We start from the raw sequence: 22,126 nt of genomic DNA on the forward strand, positions 1-22,126 counted from the left end.
CAACCTGGGAGGTGGAGGCTGCAGTGAGCTGAGATTGTGCCACTTCACTCCAGCCTGGAGGACAGAGTGAGACACTATCTCAAAAAAAGAGAGAGAAATGTGATTCCCAATGTTGGAGGTGGATCTAGTGGGAGGTGTTTGGGCCAGTGGGGCAGATCCCCCAAGAATAGATGAATTCCTTCCTGGGAGGTGAGTGAATGAGTTCTTTATTCTCGTAAGAGCCTGGCACCACCCCCTCTCCATTGCTTCCCCTCTTGTCCTGTGATCTCTGCATATGCCAGTTCCGCTTCGCCTTTTGCCACGAATGGAAGCAGCTTGAGGCCCTCATCAGAGCAGCTGTTGACACCGAGCTTCTTGTACAGCCTGTAGAACTGTGAGCCAAATAAACCCCTTTTTAAAAAAAATATGTAAATTACCCAGCCTCAGGTATTCCTTGATGGCAATGCAAAGTGGGCTAACACATAGGGCATCAGTGATGTAGTTAGTGTTTCTAAAGGAGGGGAGTTGAGAAAAAATATTTGAAAAGTTAATGGCAGAAAAATTTAAAAATTGATGAGAACTATAAACCCTCTGATTTTAGAAGCTTAACCAGTTCTATGTACAGAAAACATGAAGAAAACTGTACCAACACACATAATCTGATTACTCAAAATCAGTGATAAAGAGAAAATCTTAAATGCATCTACAAAAAGAGACACGTTAAGTACAGAGGAGCAATAATAAGAATCACAGCATGTTTCTGGTGGGAAGCAGTGCAAGCCAGATGACAGCGTGACCGTGTAGCAGCAGTATAGTACTGTCAGCCCTCTGGATCCATGGGTTCTAGATCTGTTGATTCAACCAACCATGGATCACAAATATTGGAAAAAAAGATGGTTGTGTTTATAGTGAGCATGTACAAACTTTTTTCTTCTTATTCCCCAAACAATATAGTATAATTATTTACATAGAATTACACTGTATTAGGTATTATAAGTGATCTATGGATGATTTAAAGTATATAGCAGGATGTTCATAGGTTATATGCAAATACCACACCATTTTATATAAGGGACTTGAGTGCCTGTGGATTTTAGTATCTATGGGAGGTCCTGGAACCAATCCCCCACAGACACTGAGGGAGGATTATACTAACAGAAAAATCCCAGCCAGTCTAGTTCTATTCCCAGTGAAAATATTTTTCCAAACAAAGGCAGGATAGTGACAGTGTCAGATACACGAAAGATAAAAATTCGTAATCAGCAGAGCTATACATTAAAAAATGTTACAGGTTGTCCTTCATGCGGTAGGAAGTGGGTAGGAGATAGCTATCTAGGAACTGTGAGCTAAACAAACCCGAGGGAATATGTCTTAACTCGTTTCCTAACTCTACAAAATGAAATGTAGAGCACTAGAAGCGGCAGTGTATAGGTAGATAGAGAAGCTTTTTAAAAATCATGTGTTTAGAAAAGATAATTGGCTGTTTAAAGAATAGTGACAATGTATTATGAATTTTATTATATATGTACAAGTAAATTATGTGACAACAATAACACACAGGAGGAAAGCCATGGAAGTACACTGTTGTGAAGTTCTCATACTCTACATGAAGTGTTATCTTTTTTTTTTTTAAATGACAGCAAGCTTATTAAGAAAGTAAAGGAATAAAAGAATGGCTACTGCATTGGCAGAGCAGCCTATAAAATCATCTGAAGGCAGACTGTGATGAGTTAAAGGTGTATATGATAAACCTAAAGACAAACCAGAAATAGCCCAACAGAGATATAGTGAATAAGTAAACAAAGGAAATAAAATAAAATCATAAAAAAATGCTTAATCTATGGGAATGTAGAAGGGAAGACAACACATGGGGCAAATAGAAAACAGAAAGCAAGTTGATAGATTTAAACCTAACTATGTCAATAATCACTTTAAACGTAATGTTCTAAACACTACAACTAAAAGGCAGATTATCAAATTGAATATAAAAGAATGACTGAAGTATATCTGCTTACAAGATACCCACTGTAAGGACAAAACTAGGTTAATGGCAATAGGAGAAAAAAGATATACCATGCTGATTCTAATCAAAGCAAAGCTGGAGTGGCTATATGATTATCAGACAAGGGCAAAGAATATTACCAGTCATAAAGAAGACCATTTCATAATATTGAAGTGGTTTGTTCACCCAAAGAGCCAATGATACTCAGCATACATCTGCCTAATGACATAGCTATTAAGTACATGGAGCAAAAACGGGTAGAAAGTATAGTCAGAATCACAGTTACATTCAGCTATTTCAACACCCCTCTTTCAATAATTGATAGAACATATAGAAGAAAAATCAGGATATAGAAGATTTGAATAATACTGTCAACTGACTTGACCTAATTAACGTGTATGGAACGCCCAAGAATAGAGTGCGTGTCTTTTCCAGTACAATGGGGGCATTTACCAGGAGAGATCACATTCTTTGCCATAAAATACATCTCAATACATTTTAGGATTTTGAGTCATACAAGATACGCTCTGTAAGGACAATGAAATTAAATAAGTGGCAGAAAACTTACCTAGAAACAATCTAGAAAATCCCCGAGTATTTGGTAATTGATAACATACTTTACAATAACTCATTGGTCAAAGAATAATCAAAAGGGAAATTTGAAAGTGCTTTGAACTGAATGAAAATGAAAATAAAACATTTTAATATTTGTGGGATGTGTCTAAAAAGTTTTTAAAGGTCAATTTATAGCATGAAATACCTGTGTTACAATAGAAAAAAGGCCTCACATCAATTTCCACAGATTCAATGAATAGATCCCAAAGAAGGGAAATCTTCCTTTAAAAATCATGAGAGAAGAAATCAATGAAAAAATCACCGAGAAGAACACTAAAATTGGTAAACAATACCAGATTGATCAGCAAAAAAGAAGAGACCAATTGCCAGTATTAGGAATGAGAGAGGTGACATCACTACACATTGTACAGTGATTAAAAGGATAATAATGGCATATTATGAACACCTTTATCCAACAAATTCAACAACTTAGAGAAATGGACAAATTTCCTTAACAGGCAAAAACTATTAAAGCTGTCTCAAATATTCTGGGAATGTTAGAAACATTCTCACAAATAAAGCTTTAGGCCAAGAGGATTTGCTGTCAGTTCTGTCATATAGTTAAGGAAGAAATAATAGCAGTTCTGCACAGATTCCTCTAGAAAATTGGAGATGTGGGAATATTTCCTAATTCATTGAGATCAGCATTACCGTGATACCAAAACCAGGCAGACAATACGTGAAAACTGAAAACTGCAGGCCAATGTCATGAACACAGATGCTTAAGTTCTGAATAAAATTTTAGCAAATCAAATGTAACACTCTATAAAAATGATAATACATCATGACTTTTGCAAAGCCAATCCATGTGATTTTATTAACATGCTAGAAAAAAAGTCTTATGGTCGTAACAATATATGCAGAAAAAGCATATGACAAAATTCATTATCCATTTCTGGTAAAATCTCTCAGCAAAGTAGGCCTGAAAGGGGATGTTCTCATCCTAATAAAATGCATCAGGCTGGGCATGGTGGCTCATGCCCATAATCCCAGCACTTTGGGAGGCTGAGGTGGGTGGATCACCTGAGATCAGGAGTCTGAGAACAGTCTGCCAATATGGTGAAACCCTGTCCCTACTGAAAATATAAAACTTAGCTGGGTGTGGTGGTGTGTGCCTGTTGTCCCAGCTACTCGGGACGTTGAGACAGGAGAATCGCTTGAACCTGGGAGGCGGAGGTTGCAGTAAGCCAAGAGATTGTGCCACTGCACTCCAGCCTGGAAGACAGAGTGAGACTCTGTCTCAAAAAAAAAAAAAAAAAAAAAGCATCTACAAAAAACCCACTGGTAACATCATACTTAATGGTGAAAGACTGAGTGCTTTCCCCCTGAGATCAGGAACCAGGCAAGGACATCTGTTCTGACCACTTCTATTTAACATCATTCTGGAGGGTTTTTTTTTTTTTTAAAAACAAGTCACTGAAGTTGGAAAGGAAAAAGTAAAACCGTATGTCACAGTTGATATTTTCTATGCAGAAATTCTGATGGGATCTGTTATAAAAAAGCTATCAGAACCAGTAAGTACATTTTTCAAGGTTGCAGGATAGAAGATCAAGATACAACAATTGTATTTCTATATACTGGCAATTAATAACTGGAAATTGAATTTACAACCCAATATCACTTATGCAGTAGCATCAAAACTATGAAATACTTAGGGATGCGTGAGACCTAAGTACTGTAAACAGTAAGACGTTGTTGAGAGACATTACAGAGTACCTCGGTAAGTGGAGGCAGATACTGTGTTCATGGATTAGAAGACACTTGTCTTTCTCAGTTTGGGCTGTTCTAACAATACCATAGACTGGGTGGCTTACAAAACAAATATTTTTTACAGTTCTGGAGGCTGAAAGTCGATATCAGGGTGCCACTGCCCCCATGGTTAGGGTCTTGGTGAGGACCCTATTCCTGGTTCACGGATGGTCGTCTCCTCGCATCCTTGCGTGGCTGAGAGCAGAGAGAGAGAAAGCAAACTCTCTTCTGTCTCCTCCAGAGATGGGCACCATCCCATCATGAGGATTGCCCCCTTGTGACCTAACTGCCCCGCACAGGCTCCCGTCTCTAACGACCATCACTGAGGATTAGGGTTTCCATTATGAATTTGGGGGTGGGCACAGAAGCATTCAGTCTGTAACAGCAATATTAGGAGGTCAGCTCTCCTCAAATTAATCTGTAGATTCAACACCATGCCTGTCAAGATTCCAGCATGCTTTGTAGAAATTGACAAGCTGATGTAAAATTCAGATGCAAATTCTATGGATTTAGAATAGCCTAAACAACTTTGAAAGATAACAAAGTTAGAGGATTGACCATCTAACCTAAAGACTATTTTATTTTAAAGCTACAGTAATCAAGACTGTGTGGTGTGACTGGGCATGGAGGCTCATGCCTGTAATCCCAGCGCTTTGGGAGGCCGAGGCAGGCAGATCACTTGAGGTCAGAAATTCGAGACCAGCCTGTCCAACATGGTGAAGTCCCGTGTCTACTAAAAATACAAAAATTAGCTGGGTGTGGTGGCATGCGTCTGTAATCCCAGCTACTCAGGAGACTGAAGCAGAGGATCGCTTGAACCTGGGAGGTGAGGTTGCAGTGAGCCGAGACGTGCCCCTGCACTCCAGCCTGGATGATGGAGCAAGACTCTGTCTCAAAAAAAAAAAGAAGTGTTTGGTGCTAGCCTAAAGATAAACAGATCAAATCAGCGGAATAGACTTGTCGAGGAACAGATACATACATATAATGTCAGTTGATTTTTGACAAAGGTGCCAAGAGAATTTAGAGGGAAGATGATTTTTTTGTTTTAAACAAATGGTGCTAGAACAATTGTTTAATTAGAGGCAAAAAATGAACTTCGGTCCATGCCTGGCACTGTTAGCAAATTGTAACTCAAGGGATCATCGCTTAATGTAAATTCTAAAACTATAAAACTTGTAGAAGAAAACATAGGAGAAAGTCTTTGTGACATTGAACTGGGCCATAATTTCTTGGGTAGGATAGCAAAAGCACAATCCATAAAAGAAAAAAATTGATAAATTGGACTTCTAATAAATTTTGTTCTTTTAAAGATATTTTTCAGAGAATAAAGAGAGTCTACAGACTGGGAGAAAATATCGACAAATCACATACCTGATAAAGGAGTTGTATTCAGAGCATATAAAGAACTGGCCAAACTCAGTAATTAAAAAAAAAAAGAATGAAAAAATGGGCAACAGATTTGAAGAGACACTTAGCTAAAAAAGACATAAATGGATGGCAAATAAGCTCATGAACAGATGTCCACATCATTATTTGTTAGATAAATGCAGATTAAAATAGCAATAATATATTACTGTGCACCTGCCAGGAGGGTTAAAATAGTATTTTTAGTGAAAATGTGGATGAACTTGATCTCTGCTGGTGAGAGACTGTAAAATACAATCACTTTGGAAAACATTTTGGCAGTTTCTTAAAATGTTAAACATTTATCTACCATATGACCTATGTATTTCCCAAAAGAAATGATCCCATAGATCCACACAGACTTGTACATGAGCATTTATGACTGTTTTATTTTTAATATCTACAAATTGGGAACAACATGGATTGTTTGCAGGTGAATGGATGCAATCCAATAGCAATTCAATCTAATCTGAAAATAGTTGTGCTAGATAACAGGAGCCAGACAAAAACAGGAGTATATATCACACAATCCATTTGTATAATGTTCTAGAAAATCCATCTTTAGATTCTAAAGTGCAGAGTCAGTGGCTGACTGGGAATCAGAGGGAGGTGGGGAGTTGCAGGAGGCAGGGATTATAAACGGATATGAGAATTTGGAGGTGATGGATGTGTTTATGTTCATTAGCTTAATTGTGGTGATGGTGTCATTGGTGCATTCTCATGACAAAACTTATCAAATGGTATACTCCCTTTGTAGTTTATGTTATGTAGCTCCGTAAAGCTGTTAAAAATTAATATTATTTTTGTATACGTTACAATTTTCATTTTGCGCTGACAATGGATAATCTGAGACGACTTCTTTAGTTCAGCCTGTGACCTTTTTCCTGAGAGGGTCTTTTCCTGTTAACATTTAGCTGTATGGATTGTGATATTGTTTGTTTGTGGAACTCATTTGTATTGATTACTCAGCACTGTAGCAGGCATTGGGAAATAAAAAATGAGGAGGAGAAATATATTCTTGCCTCATGGACCTTTGATCTAGAGATTTGTAACGATACATTTGCAAGCATCTCTAAAGAATATAAGAAGTTTAGGGGCCAGGCGTGGTGGCCCATGCCTGTAATCCCAGCACTTTGGAAGGCTGAGGTGAGTGGATCACCTGAGGTCAGGGGTTCAAGACCAGCCTGGCCAACGTGGTGAGACCCTGTCTCCACTAAAAATACAAAAATTAGCCTGGCGCAGTGGCGCGTGCCTGTTATCCCAGCTACTCAGGAGGCTGAGGCAGGAGAATTGCTTGAACCCAGGAGGCGGAGGTTGCGGTGACCCGAGATTGCACCATTGCACTCCAGCTTGGGCAACAGAGTGAGACTGTCTTAAAAAAATGAAGTTTAGGAAATGGTGGAATTTATGTTGCCTAAAAATACAGCATATTAGAAGGAATAGCTGAGTTTTTTCTTGCTCTGGGACAAGGGCATGTTTCTGAGCCTGAAGTCCATTTGTAAAATGGAGGACCTTCCCTGTCATAAAATACTAAGGTGGCACCTGGCTGAGCAAGGTGGCTCACATCTGTAATCCCAGCACTTTGGGAGGCCGAGGTGAGTGGATCGCTTGAGCCCAGGAGTTTGAGACCAGACCGGACAACATGGCGAAACCTCATCTCTACAAAAAATACAAATATCAGCCTGGCATGGTGGCATGCGCCTATAGTCTCAACTACTTGGTGGGCTGAGGCAGGAGGATCACCTGAGCCTGGGAAGTCAAGGCTACAGTGAGCTATGATCACCACTGCACTGCAGCCTGGGCGACACAGTGAGACCCTGTCTCAGAAAAAAAGATAGCACCTTAACGTATCTAGAACAATGTCTGCTGTGTTACACACCTAACAATTACAGGCATACCTTGGAGATACTGCAAGTTTGGTTCCAGTGTACTGTAATGAAGCGAATGTGGCAATAAAGTGAGTCACACAATTTTTTTTGGTTTCTCAGAGCATGTAAAAATTATACTTACACTATAATGTCATTTATTAAGTGTGCAATAGCAATATGTGTACATGCCTTTATTGCTAAAAAATGGTAACAATTATCTGAGCCTTCAGTCACTTGTAATCTTTTTGCTGGTGGAGGTCTTGCCTTGGTTTTGCTAAAGGTTGCGTGACTATGGCAATTTCTTACAATAAGACAACAGTGTAGTTTGCCATATTGATCGACTCTTCCTTTCACAAAAGATTTCTCTGTAGCGTGTGATGCTGTTTGACAGCGTTTTACTCACAGTAGAAGTTCTCTCAAAATTGGAGTCGATCCTCTCAAACCCTGTCCCTGTTTTGTCAACTAAGTTTATGATATTCTAAGTCCTTTATTGTCATTTCCGCAATGTTCACAGCATCTTCATCAGGGTAGATTCCATCTCAAGAAACCACTTTCTTTGCTCATCCCTAAGAAACAACTCCTCATTCATTAAAGTTTTATCATGAGATCGCAGCAATTCGGTCACATCTTCAGGATCCGCCTCTAATTCCAGTCCTCTTGCTATTTTTACCACATCTGCAAAGACTTTCTCCACTGACATCTCAAACCCATCAGTTCTTCCAAACTCCAGGTGAGGTTGATATTTTGACCTCCCATGAATCACAAATACTCTTTTTTTTTTTTTTTTGAGATGGAGTCTCGTTTTGTCGCCCAGGCTGGAGTGCAGTGGCGTGATCTCGGCTCACTGCAACCTCCACCTCCTGGGCTCACGCCATTCTTGTGCCTCAGCCTCCCGAGCAGCTGGGACTCCAGGCGCCCGCCACCATGCCCGGCTAATTTTTTTGTATTTTTAGTAGAGACGGGGTTTCACCGTGTTCGCCAGGATGGTCTCGATCTCCTGACCTCGTGATCCACCCGCCTCGGCCTCCCAAAGTGCTAGGATTACAGGCGTGAGCCACTGCGCCCAGCCCACAAATATTCTTAATGGCATCTAGAATAGTGCATCCTTTCCAGAAGGTTTTCAGTTTACTTTGCACAGTCTATCAGAGGACTCTGTAGCAGGTATAGCCTTACAGAATGTATCTTAAATAATATGACTTGAAAGTCAGAATTACTACTTGATCCGTGGGCTGCAGAATGGATGTTGTGTTAAGGCATGAAAATATTAATCTTCTTAAACATCTCCACCAGGGCTTTTTCGTCTCCATCAGCAGGCGCATTGTCAATGAGCAGTACTATTTTGAAAATCTTTTTCTTTCTTTTTTTTTTTTTTTTTTTTGAGTAGCAAGTCTTAACAGTAGGCTTAAACTATTTAGTAAACCGTGCTGTAAACAGATGTGCTGCCATCTGGGCAGGTTTGTTGTTCTTGTTTATAGAGCACAGGCAGAGCGGGCTTAGGGTAATTCTTAGGGTTTTAGGATTTTTGGAATGGTGACTGAGCACCAGCTTCAACTTCAGGTCACCTTCTGTATTCGCCCCTAACAAGTGAGTCAGCCTGTTGATTGAAGCTTTGAAGCCAGACATTGAACTTCTTTCTGGCTATGTAAGTCCTAGATGGCATCTTCTTCTGTTGTAAGACTGCTTTTGTCTACCTTGAAAATCTGTTGTTTCATGCGGCCACTTTCATTGATGGTCTTAGCCAGACCTTCTGGAGAACTTGCTGCAGCTTCTCCATTAGCACTTGCTGCTTCACCTAGCACTTTTATGTTATGGAGATGGCTTCTTTCCTTAAACCTCATGACCCAACCTCCGGTAGCTTCAAACTTTTCTTTTGGAGCTTCCTCACCTCCCTCAGCCTTTGTAGATGTGAAGAGTTACAGCCTTGCTCAGCCTGTGGCTTTAGGGAATGTTGTGGCTGGTGTGATCTATCCAGAGCACAAAACCTTTCTCCATATCCGCAGTAAGGCTGTTTTGCTTTCTTGTCATTTGTGTGTTCACTGGAGTAGCACTTTAATTTCCTTTAAGAACTTTTCCTTTGCTTTCACAACTTGGCTAACTGGAACAAGAGGGCTAGCTTTCAGCCTGTCTTGTTTTTTGACATGCCTTCCTCACTAAGCTTCTAGCTTTTGATTGAAAGTGAGAGATGTGCGACTCTTCCTTTCATTTGAACACTTAGGGGACATTGTAGGATAATTACATGGACTAGTTTCAATATCATTGTGTCTCAGGGAATGGGGAGGCCCTAGGAGAAGGAGAGAGATGAGGGAACAGCCCATCGGGGGAGCAGTCAACACACACACAACATTTATTGATTAAGTTTTGCGTCTTCTATGGGCACAGTTTGCAGTGCCCCCAAACAATTAACATAGTAACATCAAAGATCACTGATCACAGATCATAACAAATGTAATAATAATGAAAAAGTTTGAAATATTGCAAAAATTACCAAAATATGACACGAGAAATGAAGTGAGCATCTGGTATTGGGAAAATGGCACTGATAGACTTGTTCACCACAGGATTGCCACAAACCTTCACGCAGTATCTGCAAAGCACGGTAAAGCAACATGCAATCGGTTTTAGCTAGGTGTACCTGTAGTAGATAACTTTTTTTTTTTTTTTTGAGACAGTCTCGCTCTGTTGCCCAGGCTGGAGTGCAGTGGCGCAATCTCGGCTCACTGCAACCTCCGCCTGCTGGGTTCAAGCAATTCTCCTGCCTCAGCCTCCTGAGTAGCTGGGACTACAGGCGCGTGCCACCATGCCCAGCTAATTTATTTATTTATTTATTTTTTATTTTTAGTAGGGACGGGGTTTCACCATGCTGGCCAGGCTGGTCTCAAACTCCTGACCTCATAATCTTCCCGCCTTGGCCTCCCAAAGTGCTGGGATTACAGGTGTGAGCCACCACACCTGGCCAGTAGATAACTTTTAAAAATGTTTTTTTTTTTAAAAGACTGTGAGATATTTAATTGGAATAAAACTATGTTGTGTAAAATGAGTATGATTCTTGACACACTGACCTTTATCTTTTATAACACAAATGATTTGAAATGGTCATGTCTTTCTTTCACCATGCCTAAATAAAGCAATAGATTAACAGCCATGGTTCTCTAGCCTACTAAAGAATAATAATTATGTAATTTACATAATACTAATTATTGTTATACCTCATATATCTGAAAGTAACTTACTTGGAAACCGTAAAGAAGAGAAAATGCTGTGAGCAGGCAAAGAGAGGCCAAAGACCATGCACTTTAGGTTATGAATTGGACCTGGAAGTTACAGCTTTGATCCAGGTCTATTTATTTAGACACAATTTTTAAAAGTTGCGTATACCTTTACCCATAAGCTGTTGGGGGCGGGAGAGATTGTTGCTGGACACATGCTCATTTCTAGTAAAACCAGGAGCCGATACACCTGGTAGAAAGAAGATGAAAGGGAAAACTAGCAAGTGAGCCTGGAGTCTCAGGGTGTGGGAAGAAGGAAGGACGGTGGTTTGGTGTGGGAGCTGATCTGGAGTCTCGGGAAGGACGGTGGTTTGGTGTGGGAGCTGATAGCACTGTAACTAGTAGCCTCTGGTGCTGTAACTTAATAAAAGCAAAAATTCATTAAATGCTTATTTTATGACAGGCATTGTGCCAGTTGTTGTACGTGCATCATTTAATACTTACCAATGTCTATAGACCCGTCATTAGCCGTATTTTATAGATGAAGAACCTGTGATTTAGCAAAGTTGTCACATAGACGTGCAGCAGGATGTGAACCCAGGTCTGCCTGGAACTCAATTGTGCGCATGCAGCCATCATTCTATATGTTCTTCCAGTAATTAGCACAATAAAAGAATTGACTCTAATTATACTCTTTTTGAATAAAGAAAACAGAATGTTTGGCTTTTTTTTTAAAGACTGGAAAGTATAAAATTATTTAAATTTTTAAAAATTTTAAATAGTTCAAATTGCAGTTTTTCCACTAAAAGATGTTAAGATATTGTTTATAAAACATTTTACTTTCTACAAAGATAAATGTACATTGTAAATTTGTTAAATCTATGTAGATTTTTGAATAAGAAACTGTGAGTTGATTTTATTATATTACCTTGTCTACTAAAGGAAGTGATGTTAAATTTATGTAGATTTTTGAATAAGAAACTGTGAGTTGATTTTATTATATTACCTTGTCTGCTAAAGGAAGTGAGTCTCCCCAGCTGACCCATATTAAGTGCTAAATTAATGTGTTTGTTTATACTCTCTGCTATTCCAAAGGGCATCAGGACAGTTACAAGCCTTTATGTTTATTCATAACTGCAGTAGTTAGGGACGGCTCTGCTCCCTGTGCTCACTGCCAGCTCAGAGGTAGTCTCTGCGTGCGAATCTCCAGATGAGCAGCTCTGAGAGCAGAGGTGTGTGTTTGTTCGTCACCGGATCTCCAGTGCTTTTAGCACTGCTTGGAAATAAAGGTGCTGAAAAAGCATTAGTTGGCTACTTTCAAAAACATTGAATTATAATTGCAAACAGTCCATTGAATTTATCCTTGACATAAATTTTATCTTTGACTCTTGATTTTATAAACTTTTGTAATGATTATCACCATCATTTTGAAACTCAGTTTTAAATTTTATTTTTTTATGATCTGACATGTTGGGCAAATACCCTCCCAATGACATACCTAACAGGGCTCTGTCTTTTACTAAATCTGTTCTTATTATTTTACTTGCCATTTTGTGCCAACAAGGAAAAGGTCACTTGAGATTGCCAGTCTCTGACTTTTTCTTTCCCACTTGGAATTGTTTACCAAAATTTCTGTGATGTAGTGATTTTTTAAAATCCCAGGAATTAAGAGTCAGCTTTGCCACTTGCAGGCTCTACAGCTGTGGCAAGTTGCACAGCCTGCTCCTCTTCTGTCATATTGGGGCAGTAATGCTACCTGCCTCGTGGGATTGCTGTGGCGAGTAAATGAGTTTGGATAATATCTGTAAATCACTTAGAATAGTGCTTGGCACATAAGGGCTCAATAAATGCTAATTATTATTTTTAGGGTTTTTATGAGGCTTAAATTAAATGGGATTATGCATGTAAAATGTTCTGTAGAGTATCTGGCATTTATTAAGGGCTCAATAAATGCTAGTGGCTCTAATTTAAATATTCCGGTGCCTATATGTCTAAAGAGGCTGTGCCTTGGGATCTCTGCACACGTCATATTTTTACTGAATTTATTTTACGGCATGGAAGAAAACATTAGTTTCTATACTGACTTTTCCCAATAGGTACAAATTACGATGTTAAAAAAAATTTAAATATATACATACTATATTTATTTTATGATTTCTAAGTTTAGATCATTTGTTACTTTTTGTTTGTTTTTACTATTTAAAAGTATAGATCTTGATTAATACCACAATTTCAGTATCTAACCTGTTTTTCTTCTTTTCTTGTTACTCTTTTTATAGGTTTGTGGAATCTTGCTTCCCTTTTTTCCAACCTTTGTTTATTTGTATTGATGCCCTTTGCCTTTTTCTTTCTGGAATCAGAAGGCTTTGCTGGCCTGAAAAAGGTAAGTGAATCTAGTATTGGAATTAAATTGGTTAAGTGAGGAATTAAATATCATTCACGTTGAACTAGAAAAAGCAGACTTAAATTATTTAAATGGAATATACGAAGTTAAATGAATAATAATATTAACAACATGGTGTTAACAGTAACAGCGATTCTGCATAATGAATTATGGTGCGTGTCCACGAGAGGCGTCTTTTAGACCTGGGAGTACTTTTACGGTATGCGTCCATTTAGTGTAACGGACAAACCTGATGTAATAGCTTTTATTCTTTCCTTAGGGTATCTTATTTAGGTGACAGTAAAGTGTTATTTCCATGGGCTCCCCTTTCTGTTGTCTATCTGTTATTCCATACGTTAACAGTCTGCAGCTGAAAACTGACAGCTGATTTCACATTTAGTAAATGTACAAGGATCAGAGGGAACGACTCTGGCAGTCAAACCTGACATTAAGAAAACTGGCTTTTATATACTGGAATTTAAAAAATCATGATGTATTCTTAAGACTGGCAATTAAAATTTAGTCAATGTCTGGGTGCAGTGGCTCACACCTATAATCCCAGCACTTTGGGAGGCTGAGGCAGGAGGGTCGCTTGAGGCCAGTACTTCGAGACCAGTTGGGGCAACATAGTGCGACCCTGTCTGTACTAAAAATAAAAAAATTAACTGGGTGTGGTGATGGGTACCTGTGGTCCCAGCTCCTCGGGAGGCTAAGGTGGGAGGATTGCTTGAGCCTGCAGGTTGAAGCTGTGGTGTGAGCTGTGATCACGTCACTGCACTCCAGCCTGTCTCAGAAACAAACAGAAACCAAGAATGAACAACAAGAAGAAAGGAGGTCATCGTAGACTCTTGAGAAGGCAATTTCTGTAGAATTTTGGAACCATAACTTTTGATGGATATTCATTCATTCAACAGAGAATGAATTTCATCGAGAATTCAGAGTTTTATTAACCAGTTCCTTAAGTAGCAGTTATTATGCTATTTATAGGAGCTTGCTGGGGACACAGATGAAAAGATGGGGCTCCTGCCTTCAAGGGTCAGACAGTGGGAGAAATGACAGATGCAAACAAATAAGATGCAGTTTGAAGCCCTTTTATATAATGAAGTCCTATGGGAAACCCTGAAAGGAACGGATATCTTGATTTTCCTGGGGAATTGACCAGGCTTCACAGGGGAAGTCAACCTGGACTTGAGCTGGTACTTGAAGGATGAGCAGAGGTTTACTAGAGTGTGGCATTCCAGGCTTGAGCAAAGGCCCAGAGCTCTGACAGAATGGAGGGAATAACCGGTACTTAGATACTGGAGAATGGTGAGAGATGAGGGTGCACAAGCCGCTTGCCAGGGTTGAATTCTGGAGGCCTGGAGTCCTCTGTCTGGTCATTTGAGTTTTATGATGTAGGCAACAGAGAAGCCAGAATAGGATTTTTGAAAATTTTTTTCACCTACCATTTGAGTATATTTAGAGATAAATATGCATTTTAGACTTTGTGCAGATCACAAAGGAAAGGAGTACAAAGGAGTACATGCCCCACACGGTGCAGAACACTGTTCTGTAGATCACGGCGCCAAATCAGTCCTGCACCTGACTCTGTGACGTTGCCTGCCGATGTTTGCTTTCCATAAGCCAAGTTCTTCCCCTCTTCCTGACACCACCTCTTGTGTAATAGTCCCACATACAAAAAGCAAATGATAAAGCTCGGTGTGAACTATGTTTTCATATTTGACATTATAAGCAGTATCTATCTACCTAATTTATACTTTTATAAAAATCTAGTTGAATAGATTGTTATTTACGATAACAGGGTATAATATGGACAAACTCTTTGCCTCCAAGTTATTTTCTTCCCTTCTTGTGAATTAACCAATTAGGAAAGGGACTTGGCTAAATCTGTTTGAAGAATTAGCAACAATCTCCAGAATTAAAAAAGAAAAAATGACAAAAAATTCCAGTGACATGTCACTTTTCTCCTGTTCCCCCTTATAGACTTAAGGTCAAAGGGAGAATCAGCGAGGAGGGATCCTAGAAGGTAATTAGAGATATTTCACACCTACGATTGTACAGCACTTATTTCCTTTATTTAAAAAAAAAATTTAGTCTTTTTATACATGATTAATATTCTTTTCTTAGCACATCTTTGACCATGTTAGTTGCCTAAAAATCACTTGAGAGTCACCAGCTGTGTTTCATGACCTCAAATGGGACAGAAATATTGAATGACTGTAGGATACAGGCAACTACGAATCCAATTAATTCCCAAACACAGCAGAAGACTTAAAAAGAGAGCAATGAGGTGGAGCACTGGATAACTGCCATTCGTCCGACTTGGGAAGTTGTAATAGGTGCTACAGAAAACCAAATTAAAGAATTTGGTGGTTAATGCCATTAAAGGAAGGAGGGAGATGGAATTGTTGCTTGAAGGTAGGGGAGGAAGAATCATTTTAAAGTTGGAGAGTCTGACTGTATTGAGGAAGAGAGACCAGCGGAAGATGGTGAAGCTACAACCCTGAGAAAATTTGGCATCAGTCAGACTGCCTGGGCAGGTGATTTCATCTAAACCGCAGGGTTGCTTTCTGTAAAAACGGGTGTAATAATGATATTTACTTTATTGTCTTATTTTGGTGATTAAATGAGATGTGATTATTTATGTAATGCACATAGCCCAGGACTTCACTTAGTAAATGTTAGCTATTATTAAATTACCTTTATCTTCGAGGTAGTCTTTAAATGCATTTGACTAATAAGTATTCTGTAAAATATCACTAATCACTAATAAGTATGCTAGAATACTTATTATCACTAAGTATTCCATAAAATATGGGCCTCAGAAAGCAAGCAACTGAATATAGTACAGTCATCTTTTATTACTCACAAATTATTATCTCAGGTAGTTTTAAAATACGTTTCCCGTTTTGAAATGGCATGTACTGAAGTAGAATAACAGCTTGAGCATTACAGCTAGCATACTTTGAAACAAAGTTGTTTGAAGATAAGATGTGTTCTAGATCCTAGTAGAAACGTTTAGAAAGTTTTAAAATTAAGCTAATCAAGGCATGTCATTTTAAAATATTCATATTTTTCAGTTTTAAAATCAATCACATGAAAGTTGGAAAGGTTATTAATATTGTGTCGTTAAGTCTAAATGTGTTAAGTATACATTTGAGCCCGTTCATGTTGTATATTTCTGTAGTCTAGAATCATTTGTTAATTACCTGTGTAAGTTCTAAATGACATTTTTTAAGATATATGGTTCTTTACACAGTACTTACTAGAATTAACTTTGCTGCTTTATTGAAATTAATATGATTGATCACAGTCATTCAAATGTTTAACATATTTGGCTAATAAGTATGTATATTTATGTATATTCCTTTAAAACTGCTTGCTCATCGATTACATTTGACGCATGTAGTTTCTGAAGTGATCCTGAAGAGAGGCTAGAAACCTTTGTAATTGGTAGATTCAGCACACTAATTTGAGCAATGACAAACTTGTAATATGGTTAAGTAAAATTTCCTTTTTTTTCCTGTGGCCACCCTCCTGGTGCTGTTTTACTGTGTCTAAGTCTGGTGTATCCCTAAATGGCATATGGCCCCACTCTACTCCCGTGGATTCCCCTGGGCAATCGATGTTCAAACAGCTTCTTGCATATTGTGCCGAGATGCGGAAATTGGCCACTGGCCATGGGCGGATGCAGAGCTTGAATTGAAAATCAAATTAAGCAGAATTCTCTGCTTAGTTTTTAATTAAACCACTATGTTAATTCAAACAGGACATATTAGGCCTGGGGGGTTGACTATGCCCTTTTAAGGGCCTTAAATAGTTTTGCTTCTCTCTTCTTACGGTGGTGGCGGTGTGTGTTTCTATTTTATTAGGACCATCTCCTTGCTATTCCCTTACTTTATAATTCTCAAGTGTAAAAGGGTAGAAATGGTTTTGATAAAGTAAAACTTTTTTTTAGTAAGCAGCTAACTTTTATCTTGGAATTTAGATTTATTGTTAGCAGTTAAATGTTTACCAAATGTAGATTATTTTGCTGTCACCTATGTGTATTGTATTGAGCTTTAGGTATGTTCATAGGTATTTGAAAGTGATTCTGTTTACATCTTAATTTTTCAACTCTGATGAAAAGGTTCCGTTTGGTGATTTTTGTTTTGTTTTGTAGTAAACCTACTTTTTCTGCAGTATGTGGATCTTAGGGCTCAGGGAACATCTTAGGGCAGACATTACTGCTGTACTTAGCATACCTCAGTTTGACTGTATGATTTGTCTCCCTCCTCCACTCCAGAAAAGACCTCCAGGTTGTCTGTATTAATATCAGAGATACTTTCTGATTTTGTAATGAACTCTTCGAGGTATAACCTCTGGCCAGTGTTTAAATGGTAGTTAGGAATATATTTGTTTCACATTATATCTTAGCATCTTATTTTGAATTAAAATGTTAGGAGGAAAAAAAATTCAATGACTTAATGAAAGTGGGAGAAAATATCTCCATAGGATTGTTACGTAAATTTTATGACAGATTAATTCATAAACCCAAGATTTTCCTGGGAGTAAATTTCTGTCGTACTTCACTTTAATGCCTATCTTTGATTTGAAGTCATAGCATAAAATGTAACATAAGCAACATCCTGACCAATTATCCAAACCATCCAGACATCCCCGAATGGCCAGAGCATAGCACACGGTCTGTAGGATTAAGAGGTTAACTCCTGTAACTTCAAACAAAGTGCTTGATAATAAAAGCAAAAAGTACAAAATTTTAGGTAACTTCCTTTCTTAATTAATTAGACTGACCAGGTGGAAGCGAAGAGTTCTGTGCTGGTGCTTGGAATGTCTATAAAGCTGAGCAACATGACAGCACAATAGAGGAGGAACAAAGATTTTTTTAATATGTTTCTATCCTGTGTCACAGTTTGAAATTGTCCTGGTTTATGTCCCTTTTGGCAAACTTACATAAAAGTGACCTTGTACTGTATTTTATGACCAGATGACTTTTTCCCCCCAGTGGCTAATTTGTATCAGGCCTCCATCCTAAAGAGACACAGAGTGAGTAGGAAGTCCAGCCTCTGTCTCCATGAGCTTTCATTGCATTCTTTCATTATTTTTGCTCGTTTTTTGCCACTGATGATCCATAAATTGTTGGAAATGAGTGATTAAGGAAGTGCTGCTTAGTGTTAGTGGCACATGCGCATATTTGGCCTGGTTCTGGTGGGTGAGAGGAAATCACAGACAAAAGGGAAGCCCCTGCTGGGAACCCTGCAAGGAAATTTAACTTGGGTCATGTTTTGATCTTAGTGTTTATTACAGAAAATGAAGCCATATCTCACTAACTATTGTTATGTGTTAATTTGATTTTCCCAACACCTTCAAGAAAAGAAATCATAGAGCAATTTATTAATAGAAATCCTCTACCATCCCCCAATTGAGAGCACTAGTTTTTACCTTAGAAATGGTTGTGGATCAGAATGATTCCTTTGAAAATACTCTCTTTTGATAATGCTGTGATACTTAAGCTTCCTGTTGGAATTGTTCTACTGTAAAGGTGTGGTTAAACCATGTAAAGTGAGCATTTGAAACATCAAATCTGGGCATATGGGAACTCAGAAAGAAATAGGAAAGTGTTATTTTGAGGAAAGGAGTAAATACATTTATTTTCATTTAAAAATCGTTTGCGTTTATAAAAATTTTGAATTGAAAATCATTTAGTTCAGGAAATGACATTAATTTTGTCACTGTTCTTAATACAATTGGATCTAGCAGGGCACTAAGTTATGGCTTTAATTATAGTGTCTGTTACTGTTAAGTAACAGGTTTTTTAAAGACATCACTCAGTTTCCATATACATTGTGATGGTATACTTTGAATTGAACCCTTACATTGTACGTTCATCTTTGCCTCTCATTATCACAAAATGATAAATTTCTGTATTTAAAGGCTAGATTATCTCTTTTTTGCATAACAGTGGCAAAAAATACGAACTTTGGAATTCAGAATACCTGGACTTCAATCTTCACTCTTCTTACTGACTGTAACTTAGGGCATATTTCATTGTGTCCACATTTATAAAATGAGTCTAACAGTGTCTGTCTACCAGGGTTGCTGAGGGATTTAGTAGCCTCACCTAAAAGGTTGGTAAAGTACCCAAGACACATTTTAAGTAGCAGTTATTATTAGGTGCTTAAATGTACCAACTACGTTGAAGCTGATGATGAAACATCAGGAAAACTTGTGTAGGATTACTTTTTATATCTAACAGCAAAGTGACATGAGAAATTACATTGGTACTGACATATTCAGCTTTTATTTTTTTTTGAAATAGGCTCTGTTTTAGAACTGTATAGCTTGTAAAAAATAGGTATTATGTTTAATAGATAACTAAACTTCAAACCCTTTTATATGATGATTAAATTACTAACTAATGTCCCATAATGTTTGATAGTTTAGGCCTCTGTTAAATGAAGAAAAGCTTTGGCAGAGAGGAAATAGAAAGTCACCAAGTACAGATTTTAAAGTAATTATACTTTAAATTAAACTGGTCGTAATACTTCCAATACTCATGAAACAGTTTTATAGAAATAGTCATTGTTAATTAGAGTATCTTTTCTAAAAGTTTTTGTGGGGAATAGAAAACTACCCACCTTTGGTTGGAATAAACTTTATTTGAAAGTAAAATTAAATGTCGGATTTAGTGCTACTAGAGAGCTTCTTAAGTCATTAGGTTACCACAGACCTGCAGGATAAGAGCTCACCAGAGAGACTAGAGGTTGAATTGTTACAATCTTAGATTTATTTGGCCCTTAAGCTCATATTTATTCATCTATAAAATCATTTATTCAGCAGGTCACAATGTTAATCTTTGATCTATGAAATGTTTGCCAATATATAGCTGAACCTTGGTACATTAATTTACAGTTCATTTATTTGTCATTTAATATAGAAGTTGTGTATTTGTACACATCGAAGGCAGTAAGATTGTTTGACATTAGGTAATATTTTAGCCTGTGACAAATCTACTTTTCTTTAAAACGTAAGTCACTAACATGATACGACTTAAATATTTATTGATTTGCACATTTTCCGTTAAAGAAAGGAAATTCTCATCTAGAAAGACAAGGTTGTATTGTTCTGAAGTGATTGAATTCTAAAGCAACCGAAACATTAAAAAATATATATGTGACTGTATCTTCTTTTAGGGATTAAAAATAAGATCAGCAGGCAAAAACTGAAAAAATGAGGACACACTAACGGTAGACAAAGTTAGGATTCAGTATATTGAAATGATCAGTGTTATGGAAAACATTTCTTCTATTTGTAGCACAGAGGAAGAAGTTTTAAGTTGTTTTATAATACTAGATTTATTTATTTATTTATTTTTAGGGATGGAGTCTCGCTCTGTCGCCCAGGCTGGAGTGCAATGGCAAGATCTTGGCTCACTGCACCTCCCTCTCCTGGGTTCAAGTGATTCTCCTGTCTCAGCCTCCCAAGTAGCTGGGATTACAGACACCCGCCACCACACCTGGCTAATTTTTGTATTTTTAGTAGAGATGTGGTTTCACCATTTTGGCCAAGCTGCCCTCGAATTCCTGACCTCAGGTGATCTGCCTGCCTTGGCGCCCAAAGTGCTGGGATTACAGGCGTGAGCCACCGCACCCAGCCAATTTATACCAAATGATTCTCAGATCTCCTAGAAATTACAGAAGGGTTTCTGCAGTTTCATTCTGTAAAGATACCTCATACTATTTCTTATTTTTTAAAATAAAAATATTTTATATTTATGAGTATTTTATATTTTTTTCTTTAAAACAAGATATGTTGAGAGCCTGTGAATGTGGGGTTTGATGAGTACGCCAGGTATTAATAGAGGTCAGGTGAGCATGCCCATGATTTCAGTGCTTGACTCAGCTGAACCGGACAAGCCGTAGGCATGGTTTTGAGCTGTTTTCTATTTTAAAAAATTTCTAGTCACAGATTGCTTAACTAATGCCTATAATGGATAATTGGTTAAATATCATAAATAAAAGGTACACCGATGTTTAAATACGAGGTAATGAAGAGCATACTACTAGTAACAATACAGATAGTAAAGGTCTGTCCACGTTAATCTTCACTAGATCCTGTATTTGGCTGATCAATTTTTTTTTTTTTTTTTTTTTAAGAAATGGGGTTTTGGCCGGGCGCGGTGGCTCAAGCCTGTAATCCCAGCACTTTAGGAGGCCGAGACGGGCGGATCACGAGGTCAGGAGATCGAGACCATCCTGGCTAACACGGTGAAACCCCCTCTCTACTAAAAAAATACAAAAAAACTAGCCGGGCGAGGTGGCGGCGCCTGTAGTCCCAGCTACTCGGGAGGCTGAGGCAGGAGAATGGCGTGAACCCGGGAGGCGGAGCTTGCAGTGAGCTGAGATCCGGCCACTGCACTCCAGCCTGGGCGACACAGCGAGACTCCGTCTCAAAAAAAAAAAAAAAAAAAAAAAAAAAAAAAAAGAAATGGAGTTTTGCTTTGTTGCTCAGGCTGGTCTCCAACTCCTGGCCTCAAGCAGTCCGCCCACCTTGACTTCCCAAAGTGCTGGGATTACAGGCTTGAGCTACTGTACCCAGCCTTATGAAAACTATTGTATAGCACATCAGGATGGCCCTAAAACCTTAAAATTAATGCCACACAGAGAAAATGGAGTACGAGGCCAGGTGTGGTGGCTCACACCTATAATCCCAGCACTTCGCAGGGGCCAAGGCAGGTGGATTAGCTGAGGTCAGTTTGAGACCAGCGTGGGCAACATGGTGGGACACTGTCTCTACTAAATATACAAAAATTAGCCGGGTGTGGTGGCAGGCATCTGTAATCCCAGCTACTCAGGAGGCTGAGGCAGGAGAATCACTTGAACCTGGGCGGTGGAGGTTGCAGTGAGCTGAGATCGCGCTG

General features: G+C 38.4%; 1 protein-coding gene across 4 annotated transcripts in view; it reads left to right on the top strand.

Moving 5' to 3' along the window:
- Positions 1–22,126, top strand: part of LMBR1 (limb development membrane protein 1) — a 211,306-nt gene that overhangs the window by 72,415 nt on the left and 116,765 nt on the right. For 3 of the 4 annotated variants that reach the window (XM_050785718.1, XM_050785721.1, XM_050785719.1), the window contains one exon: positions 13,103–13,206. In XM_050785718.1, the coding sequence (XP_050641675.1) occupies positions 13,103–13,206 (104 nt within the window). Of the gene's footprint in view, positions 1–13,102; positions 13,207–22,126 lie in introns of those variants that run through there. The other variant, XM_050785720.1, reaches the window with a different exon arrangement.

The sequence above is a fragment of the Macaca thibetana genome, chromosome 3 (assembly GCF_024542745.1).
Source record: "Macaca thibetana thibetana isolate TM-01 chromosome 3, ASM2454274v1, whole genome shotgun sequence".
Classification (NCBI taxonomy): Eukaryota; Metazoa; Chordata; class Mammalia; order Primates; family Cercopithecidae; genus Macaca; species Macaca thibetana.